The following is an 11,579-nucleotide window of genomic DNA, read 5'->3' as shown; positions in this document are numbered from 1 at the left end:
AACTTACCTAACTACATTCAAGTGCTGTTATCTTTTAAGTCCTTTAACTGTGAAATACTATGAAGCTAAAACATCGCAAAGTTGAAGCAATGGAGCATACAATGAATCTCCAGTCCCTTCGCAGTTCTCGTGGTGTGAGCGCCCACAAGATCACGAAGCCCGCACTTTTATAGACCACAATCTCGAGTCGCAAATCATTCGATATATTGTGTTTGAAAGACAATAGAGCGATAAAAGCTGATCGTATACCAGAGGCGGCTCGCCCTAAGGAGCGCTGGTGCAGTGAACTCCCATAAATAATTATAATAAAATCATACTCCTTAATTTCATTATTAATATTAATTATTATTACTATTTAAAATCAATCGTAATCGTAAAAAACTACTGTCAATACCAATGAATATATCCATCATTCCATCATTCCATACACCTGTATAATACTGTATTATACAGTAACGCGCGAAGCGGAGCACTCACGATTGCGCTCCAATGAAAAAATATTTAGTACATTTCCTAATACGAAATCCAATAGGAGTGAAAGAGAGGGTTTGCCAGTGCCCTGCGCGTGAAACAGAAGATTTTATATGGAAAAATAGCAAAATTCAGAGCGCCGCTCCCGCAAACGTTGCCGGTTCGTTTTTACCGCCGCGCCTGGGCGCCCGTACACAGGACAGCGATTGCGCGCGACGTTGCCACTCTCTATATTATAAACAAACACTCGACTCTCGAGTCAACTTCAATGCACGCGCGCGAATGCAAATTCGGGAATTTTCTAATTAAAATCATAAGATACGTGTTGAAATAGTCTGTAGTTACCAGTATTACTTGTGAGTGTGAAAATGAACAATTATAATGTGGCGTTCATTAAAAAGTGTGTTAAAACGTTACAAATTCGGCTTGAATTGAAAGCTAAGGGACTGCCACGGCCTGAACTTGACCTTACGCAAAAATGTACGACAAAAACGAAAACATATACGCGTGTGTTTAAATCCGAACAATATTATGTGAAAACACCGTGGTTGTGTGGTTGTGATGAAAGCAACAACAGACATTTACGAATGTCTTGTCGCTTTAAGTTATAGATATTTTTGCACACCAAAAAGAAAGACTTATGTATTTCCTTTATAAGTAATTTTTTTGATAAATGTACTGCTTTACACCATGTATTTTCAGTGTTTTATTTCAAGTGAACACCCATAAAATTTTGTCACGAGCCGCCTCTGTCGTATACTACTGTGGCTGTAAATCTGTGCGGAGTGGCGCTCGCAGCCTGATCGGCCTAGAGTGGCATGCAGCAGTACCACTGATAGCTATACGTATTGTATTTATTATATACTAGCTGTGCCCGCGACTTCGTCCGCGTGGAATAGTGACTGCATAGTAGTTACTACTTAACACACAATTATTGAGTAAACACGTCTTGAAACACGTACTATCATATACAACTAAATTATAAGTACTTACACATTATTATAAAGTTAAGAAATAAAATAAATAATAACACAAAAGAACTGTTAGTAAAATTTATTACTAAACTGAGCTATAAAACTTAGGTACAGAAGAGTTCAAAATTTCCAGGATGTGGTTATTCTCCCGCTCCCATATTCCTTCTACTTTCACAGACTTTCAACTTTTCCCTTTCACCCCTAGTAAATGGCAGAACCGATTTTGATCTAAATTCTAAACTATGTCTAATCATACCTATATATTATGTACATGTCATATCCTTTCGTTTGGTACTCCATTTGGATTATGTATCCCCACTATCACCCCAAGGTGCCCTATATGTAATAAACAGATTAACCAATTTTGATAAAACATGACTAATTGTAATTCACACGTCATTTGATATGCCGCTTGATTATATTATTTGACCACATTCGATTATTCATTCCCACTTTTACCGCTATAAATCAATAAATGGATGAACCGATTTTGATTAAATATGCCTCATCATACTTCTCACGTCAGGTCATGCCCTTTCATTTGATATGCCACTTGGGTATATTATTTGACAACTTTTATTCCCACTTTTATACCTATATCCAATAAATGGATGAACCAATTTTGATAAAATATGTCTTATTGTACTTTACACGTCATGTCTTTCATTAGATAAGTCACTTGAGTATATTTGATAAAATTTATTTATTTATTCCCACTTTTACCCCTATATCAAATAAATGGATGAACCGATTTTGATAACATTGGACTACTTAATTGTTTCTGACAGGTCGTCTTTTTTCATTTGATATATCACTTGGGTATAACAGACAGCATTCGTTTTTCTCATTCCCACTTTTGCCCTACATATAATTATTGGATGAACCGATTTTGATTAAATATGCCTCATTATACTTCTCACGTCAGGTCATGCCCTTTCATTTGATATGCCACTTGGGTATATTCGACAACTTTTATTCCCACTTTTATACCTACATATTATATCCAATAAATGGATGAACCAATTTTGATAAAATATTATGTCTTATTGTACTTTACACGTCATGTCTTTCATTAGATACGTCACTTGAGTATATTTGATAAAATTTATTTATTTATTCCCACTTTAACCCCTATATCAAATAAATTGATGAACCGATTTTGATATAATTTGACTTGTTGTTACTGACAGGTCGTCTTTTTTCATTTGATATATCACTTGGGTATAACAGACAATATTCGTTTTTTTTCAGTCCCACTTTTACCCCTCTACTATATAATAAATGGATGAACCGATTTTGATTAAATACCTATGCCTCATTATACTTCTCACGTCAGGTCATGCCCTTTCATTTGATATGCCACTTAGGTATATTTGACAACTTTTATTGCCACTTTTATCCAATAAATGGATGAACCAATTTTGATAAAATATGTCTTATTGTACTTTACACGTCATGTCTTTCATTAGATAAGTCACTTGAGTATATTTGATAAAATTCATTTATTTATTCCCACTTTTACCCCTATATCAAATAAATGGATGAACCGATTTTGATAAAATTTGACTAATTGTTTCTGACATGTCGTCTATTTTCATTTGATATATCTCTTGGGTATAACCTACAACCTACATTAACAACTAACATTCGTTTTTTTCATTCCCACTTACCCCTATATAATATAATAAAGAACTAATGTAACAAAAAAACGCATCTAATTCGTATTACCCGTTAGCGAGCTACGGTGGCACAGACAGACACGCAATACACACATAGCGGACATAACACCCCTCTTTTTGCGTCGGGGGTTAAAAATACCTACGACATAATTTCAAAGACCTTTTATATAGAAAATTTACCTAGAAGTAACCATAATGCTATTTGTGCAGGTTTTAGACTTATGAGCAAAAATCTAAATAAAGTTCCTTTGACCCCCCCTACTACCCCCTCAGCATAACCACCCCCCCCCCCCCCACGCTTGGGAACTTTCGATATGATCATCTGGACATGTCAAGGAATAACTTTAGCGTATAATTTACGTAATAAAGTAATTCATGTATAGAATGCCTTAGCAAATGTTCGCTGTGATTACTTAAATGGTCATAACTTTTTTATTTATGAACCGATTGACATGAAATAAACACTAAATGTTAAATGAAGCTTACCACAATATATTAGTGAAAACCGCATTTAAATCGGATAAGCCGTTTCTGAGATTAGCGTGTTCAAACATACAGACAAACAGACAAACAGACAAACCGACAAACAGACAAACAGACAAAAAATTTTTTAACGACAGTTTTGGGTTTGGGATTGATTTAGTAATAACCCCTGCTAATTTTTTTTTACATATTTTCATTGTACAGACACCACTTTTCTAGAATTTTATTATATGTATTGATGATGATGATTACAACTAAATAATAATTATTATGTATGAAATTGTGATGATTAATTGAATTGAAAATAATCAGACGTAACTTTTTAACATTATTAGTATTCAAATATTGTAAATTTAATGACAATATCTCATATAATAAATTACGTATGTATGGATGTATACACTTATCATATTAATGTATTGTTAAATACATTAATATGATAAGTGCCTAACTGATTCAACCTCTCAGAGTTTCTTGGTACAATTTTTGCTGTTTCCTGTACTTACTTATTATTTCATTGGACATTAAATAAAACTAAGTAGTATGTCTGGGAGTTCTGAAGTGTGGGGTTGTTGTACTAATGAAAGTGATTCAGATGCAAACCAGAAACATATAATATGTACGTCCTGTGGAAAATATTATCATTATGCATGTTTATCCTTAAAAGAATCTCCAAATAAATCGAATACTAATAAAATATGGAAATGCCCTTGTTGCTTAAATAAAACACCAAAAACTTTTAAGAATGACTCAACGCCTATTTCTCGTAACATTAACATGATTAGAGGAAATAAAAGACAAGCTACTGGGTCTCCGTCACCTCCGTCACCACATTATGAAGAATTACGTACTACTATACAAAATATAATCAGACTGGAATTCAGCGAGATTCAAGCGCAACTAAATAGCACCATTACCTCCACAATTCATAAAGAACTTATACCAGTCAGAGATGAAATGAAAGAAATCATACAATCAATGCAATTTATGAATGGAAAATTTGAAGAAATCGAAAGGATGCAAAAGTCTTCTACTGAATTAATAAAGAGATTGGAAACAGAAAATAGTGAGATAAAATCTTCAATCGAGAACCTCTCTTTACGTATTAATAACATAGAACAACAGTCGCGCTCGAACAACTTAGAGATACAATGCCTTCCTGAAAACAAAAATGAGAACCTTATCAATACAATCAATCAGCTGGGTCAAATAATAAATTGTCCAATTCAAGAGAAGGATATATTTCATTGCTCACGTGTTGCCAAAAACAATACATCCAGTACTCGTCCGCGTTCTGTAGTGGTGCAACTTGCTTCAACCAGGCTCCGTGATCAAATTCTTGCTGCAGTAATTAAATTTAACCAAAACAACCCTCAAGAGAAACTTAATTCTGCTCATCTGGGATACTCCGCGAAGAAATCTCCAGTCTACGTTGTGGAACATCTATCCCCAGCAAACAAGGTTTTGCATGCAGCTACAAGAATCAAGGCCAAGGAAATAGGCTATAAGTTTGTCTGGATAAGAAACGGTAAAATTTTTGTTAGGAAAAGCGAAGGCACTGAATATGTGGTAATTAAGAACAGGAACAGTCTAAGTAAATTAAAATAGATTAAAAATATTAAAACGTTATCTCTTTAGCATGCGTAAGACACTCTTGTTTCATTAACATTCAATAGTTTAAGTATTTATTATCAAAATTGTAGAGGTCTCAGAACTAAAACAAATTCTTTTTACTGCAATCTATGCTGCATAAATTATGACATAATTATACTAACTGAAACCTGGCTTAATAGTGGAGTTCTTAGCAGTGAGCTTTTTGATGATCGATATGTGGTCTATCGTCGAGATAGGGATTCTTCTGGCTTTCACCACACTAAAGATGGTGGTGGGGTATTAATCGCTGTATTAAGAAAATTCCACTCCAATCGTGTTGAAATATGGCAAAGTAAATGTGAAGATCTATGGATAACTATAGATTTGCCAACCTACACGATGAACAAACTAATTTTCTGTGCAGTTTATCTCCCTCCCCCTGTTTGTTTATCACTTATAGAGCATTTCATTGATAATTGCAATAAAGTTATAGAATCAACTGATATCCCCTTGTGTATAATAGGTGACTTTAATTTAGGAAAAATTAACTGGACTTCTGATTGTGTAAGCGATTCTATTCCTAAAATTTATCAAACCTTCTTGGACTTTCTGAATGTCAATATATTAAATCAATATAATAACATCCAAAACATTTCTGACCGTATATTAGACCTTGTTTTATCGTCGCTACGCACCTTATCAGTTACTGAATCCGATTATTTCTTAACAACAGTAGATCCATTGCACCCTCCTCTCATTATAAATATGTCACTGACTAAAGAAATTAAGCTTCCTTACAATAATCTGGCCAAAAGAAGAAACTACCATAAAGCCGATTATGACAAAATTGTAGAGAGATTATATGATATAGACTGGGCTTGTCTCTTTGAGGAACGTGATGTAGATAGTATGCTTCAGATTTTTTATGAAATTTTACACAGTTTGATAAATCAATTTGTACCGTACCGTAAATCATTAGCCAGCCAGTATCCACCTTGGTTTAATAAAGCACTAATACGATCATTAAAAGAAAAAAACAAATTAAGACTACGATATAAATCTTATAAAAATCCTATGGATAAAATCGAATTGAATTTGATATCTAAAAGATGTCAAAACCTGGCAAAGGATCTATACAATAGTTATATGAAAAATATTGAAGCGGAAATTACCAAAAATCCAAAAATATTTTGGACACACATCAAGGCCAAACGTGGTGGATCTAGCGCATATCCCTTAACTATGACTGACGGAGATACTACCTCATCCGATGGTTCAACTATATGTAACTTGTTTGCGTCTTATTTTGCTTCTGTATACACACCCAAAGGCGAGGATACCTCGAGCAATGATTTGTCCTCTCTCAGCTTTATCAATGCAGGTGGTCAGTGTCTTACAGGTCCAACATTGGATAAAGATTGTGTTTTGAAAACTTTAAAATCTTTGAACGTTAATTATAAGGGAGCGGGTCCTGATGGTATCCCTCCTCTATTTATTTCTTCTACTGCTTCGGCATTGGCTGCTCCATTGGTAATGATTTACAACAAATCTCTAATTTCAGGTTCCTTTCCACAGGAATGGAAAAAAGCCAAAGTTGTGCCTGTTTACAAATCTGATAAAAAAAATGTTATCTCAAATTATAGACCGATTTCGATCCTCTCTACATTCGCCAAGGTTTTTGAATCTTTAATCTGTACTTTTATTCAACGACACTTCAGGCAATATCTGAGTGATCAACAGCATGGCTTTATTCATTCAAGATCTACAACAACAAATTTATTGACCTTTACTGAATCGCTTGTGCAATGTGTTGATGAGAATAAGCAGTTCGATGTGATCTACACAGATTTTAGTAAAGCTTTTGACAAAATTTCCCATTCCATACTATTACAGAAACTTTCGGCTTATGGAGTTACTGGCTCGTTGTTACATTGGCTACAATCGTACCTAACAGACCGAGAATTTGTCGTTGTCGTAAATGGCTTTGCATCCGATGTCCATCATGTTACGTCTGGTGCTCCGCAAGGATCCCATTTAGCGCCAATCCTTTTCAACATTTATGTTAATGATTTGCCATGCTGTTTTTCTTTCTCAGAGGCTTTTCTGTATGCAGATGATCTTAAATTTGCCATAAAAATCGATAAACCAAGTGATACCGGTCTCCTACAGGAAGATCTAAATCGGCTTATTCAATGGTGTGCACTCAATAATATGCAGTTGAACCCAAAAAAATGTTACCATCTGAAATTTTCTAGAAAGAACTCTGTAGTGCAGTCAAAATATTATATTGGAAGCCAGGTAGTGCAGGAAGTAGACACAATCAAGGACCTCGGTGTCCTGTTTGATAAATCAGTAACTTTTGTACCACATATTGAGAATGTAACGAAAAAAGCGTCCCAAATGCTTGGGTTCGTATTACGAAATACGAAAAATTTTAGTATGGACCGAACAAAAATTATTTTATACAACTGCTTGGTACGAAGCAGCCTGGAATATTGTAGTTCCGTATGGATACCCCACTATTCTACTCACATGCTAAGACTAGAAAGAGTACAAAAAAGATTTCTATGGCACTTAGCATTCTCTGTTGGGAAGCTTAGACAACTGCCTACATATAAGTCGCGTCTTAACTATTTTAAAATGCGTGCTTTGCATGTTAGATACAACATTATTGATGCATCTTTCTTATTCAAACTTCTCAGAAATAAAATTGACTGTCCCGGTTTGTTGAGTCAAATTAGGTTTCGCGTGCCATATAGGTATCCCCGTAGCTGTATTACCCCTTTTTACCCTCCATTACGAAGAACTGTTCTTGGTACTAATTCGCCACTTCTAAGAATGTTTAAAATTTTAAATGAGTGTAGTGATGTAACGGATATTAATTTTGATAGCCATAGATTGTTCCTGAATAAAATCTACGAACACTTTATTAATTTAATCTAAAATCATTGAGCTTATATTGTATAATTCTTTCATAATGTCATAATGTTAATCCAATTTAGATTATTAAGAAAATTAGTTTTGTTAATCTTTTTTTTTTTTGTTTAAACTTAAATTGTAAACTAACTGTAATGTTAGTACTAACTAACTGCCTTGTTTTGTTTTCATAACCGTTTTGTTTTTCTTTTCTTTTGAAAAAAAAAAAAAATAAGATCATGCATGTGGTGTTAGCCTTTAAGTAGCTGTTGCATTTATATAAGTTATTTTGTGTTCTTGTTTCTGTATGTATGTGTTGATGTAAACAACTGTTGGCTGACCTTAATTAAATAAATAAATTAAACACATCTTTTAGATTTAGCACAGCATAAAATAAGAAATGACTCTCATAAGAAAATAATAAAAACTTAATTAAAATGTATTTTTGCAATAGAATAGCAATGTATCAGGTAACGTGAGTCGCGGCAAATTGTTCCGGTGCGCAACAAAAGCTTGCAAACTCCGAATTAGTGCCGCCGCCGCACGCCGCCGCTGAGGCATGAAATAACCGTATTACTAACATTGACAGTTTGTTTGCATCAAATAGCTTTTTAAATTCGATCATGATGACAACCTGCACTTCGGGTATTTTTATTTTTTATAAAATTACAAAGGCTATAATAATCACTACATAGTATAAAACAAAGTCGCTTTCCCTGTCCCTATGTCCCTATGTCCCTATGTCCCTTTGTACGCTTAAATCTTTGAAACTACGCAACGGATTTTGATGCGGTTTTTTTTAATAGATAGAGTGATTCAAGAGGAAGGTTTATAATTTATATGTATAATAACATCCATTAAATAGTGGAAAAGTACTGTTATTTTTGAGGTTTCTAATGTGATGTCGTAAATAATTACATTTTTTCCGCTTACATTGCAAACGCAGGCTGAACCCTACGAGTTTTATCAAAATAATGTACTAAGTATTATACACATTGAAAAGGTCTACAGAAAAGTCCGCGATGGTATATGTCTAACTCTTATGGATAACCCACAATAACTTTTTTTTGTCATTTACTTTTTACGACAAATAATGGCTAATTTTCGATGCGATTTTAACCAATACAGCATTAATCCTTAACCAATTAAGTACCTTGAATACATTGTTCATTTAATTTAGATCTATATGGCCCTTTACACCGTATGATTTAAGTGAATATTTTCGAAGATATTACAGATTTAAAAATTGCGGGACGTAGCGTTTGCAGTGGTACCGACCGGCCGCCCGGCTATCTATTTTATACCCGTGCGAAGCCGGAGCGGGCCGCTATTTTTTTATATACAACGTTCACAGTTTTTCTGTAGTGTATTTAGTATCAGCATTGCACCCGTGCGAAGCCGGGGCGGGTCGCTAGTATTATATAAAATATAAAGTTTGGAAAATCCAAAAGTGCACGACTCATAATGCTCATTTAATTATGAAATATAAAAAAAAAACTTATTGTAGTTTTCGTTTTTTATTAATTGCAATTAAACGACACTGAATTAATTAATCATTCGCATTCAGTGACCTACAATCGTCGATTAGAATATTTAAAAAAAAAATTCAACTCAAATGATGGATTTTTTCACAAGTTATAGTGTTTTCAGGTTTCACACATGACGGACAGGAAAATTTTTTGACCTATTTCGGTGTTTTTTTTCCAATTCTATTGAAGTAAATCAATTTTTAAAAAGTATGGGATTAATCTCCATTAAATTATCTCGACAATAGTATGCAAAATATCTTGATTCCGTGAACTAACAAGGCTATAATAATAAGAATAGCTGCAAAAATGAGGCGAAAAAAATTTTTCGATCGTAAAGCACTCTCTGATGCTTCGCATCATGAGTCGTGCAATAACGTATTTCTGTATACTCTGACTGCGTTACTAGTGACTACACACCTAATTTTTCTGGAGCAAATTTCTCATTATCCCATGTTAGGCTCTCGGATCATGACATTCAACGAAGGTTTAGAACCATTGATGTTAACAAATGTGCTGGACCAGACGGTATTTCGCCAATCTTTATTAAACTCTGTGCTACGGCCCTAGTCAGGCCTCTCTCACTATTGTATAATAAATGCCTTTGTGAGCAGTGAGGGGACCTTTCCCTCGTTGTGGAAGATAGCTAGAGTCACTCCCATTTATAAATCTTCATCTGGTGACAAAAGTTGTGTATCGAACTATCGTCCAATAAGTGTTCTTAGTTGTTTTGCCAAAATATACGAGAGCCTCGTTTATGAACATATATACGCAACATAGGTATTAAGCACAAATTAAATCCTAATCAACATGGTTTCATTTCAGGTAAATCAACAAATTAAAATCTTCTTATATTATATACTTCGTATTTGTGTTCCTGTTTTGGGGAGTGGGTGCAGGTTGACTCCCTATATACAGATTTCTCTAAGGCCTTTGATCGCGTTAATCATATTATTCTATTAATAAAAGCTGCTCATCTTGGAATACACGGCAACCTGCACCGTTGGCTGCAGTCGTATCTTATGAACCGATCGCAACTGGTTACTGTATTTGGATACAGCTCAATTGCCTATCACACAAAATCTGGAGTTCCCCAGGGCTCCAATTCAAGACCATTATTATTTCTAATATTTATAAATGACCTTCTTCATATAATAGAGAGTAATTGTTTGGCTTATGCTGATGATCTTAAAATTTACCGTGCAATAAAAAGCGTAGAAGATTGTAAATTATTACAATATGACTTAAATAAAATTCATGATTGGTTTATAGATAATTGTATGGAACTAAATATTAATAAGTGTAAAGTGATAGCATTTTCCAAAAGTGTTTTCTTAGAATTTCGTGTTAGAAAGAGTTGATCAGGTATCAGATTTAGGAGTAATATTTGATTCGGTATTGTCATTTAGAAACTATTATGACCACATTTGTAGCAAAGCAAACAGAGCTCTGGGCTTTATACTCAGAGTTGCCAAACCATTTCAATGTCCATCTTCTTGGATTATTCTTTATAACTCTCTTGTAAGAAGTATCCTTGAATACTGTTCGTCGGTATGGTCACCAATATATAATATACATATTGATAGAATTGAGGCAATCCAGCGACGATTTGTAAGATCATTGTGTATTAGATTAGGTTTAAGGAATAGTATTAAGGAGTATGATGACAGACTTTTAAAATTTAACATGAAAAGTTTAAAGAATCGGAGGATTAACTCCGATCTTTGTTATATTCACAGGATTGTCAATGGTGCCCTGCATGAGAATTTATTAGATAAAATAAATATTAATGTTCCAAGTCGGTCCAAAAGGTCCTATAAATTATTTGCCTTGCCAACTACAAAAAACATGGTCTCTCAGAACAGCCCTTTGATCCGAATGTGTAGGCTTTATAATGAGATTTGTAACAATAATGATATTTTCCTATATAATTTATA

General features: G+C 34.1%; 1 protein-coding gene across 1 annotated transcript; it reads left to right on the top strand.

The window, feature by feature from the left end:
- Positions 1 to 4,384: 4,384 nt before the first annotated feature.
- Positions 4,385 to 5,215, top strand: LOC149477579 (uncharacterized). Its single transcript, XM_089710474.1, has one exon. It carries the CDS (start codon positions 4,385 to 4,387, stop codon positions 5,213 to 5,215), a length of 831 nt encoding a protein of 276 aa, XP_089566600.1.
- The last annotated feature ends 6,364 nt before the right edge of the window (positions 5,216 to 11,579 follow it).

The sequence above is a fragment of the Colias philodice genome, chromosome 24 (assembly GCF_061535455.1).
Source record: "Colias philodice isolate Cphi_HAF_F1 chromosome 24, ilColPhil1 Martin Lab GWU primary, whole genome shotgun sequence".
Classification (NCBI taxonomy): Eukaryota; Metazoa; Arthropoda; class Insecta; order Lepidoptera; family Pieridae; genus Colias; species Colias philodice.
The sequence above is the reverse complement of the archived record's forward strand: the minus strand, read 5'-3'. Positions and strand labels throughout refer to the sequence as shown.

Bases quoted from the DNA above. Each gene is read 5' to 3' on its own strand.
- LOC149477579 (XM_089710474.1), top strand. From the start codon at position 4,385: ATGATTAGAGGAAATAAAAGACAAGCTACTGGGTCTCCGTCACCTCCG.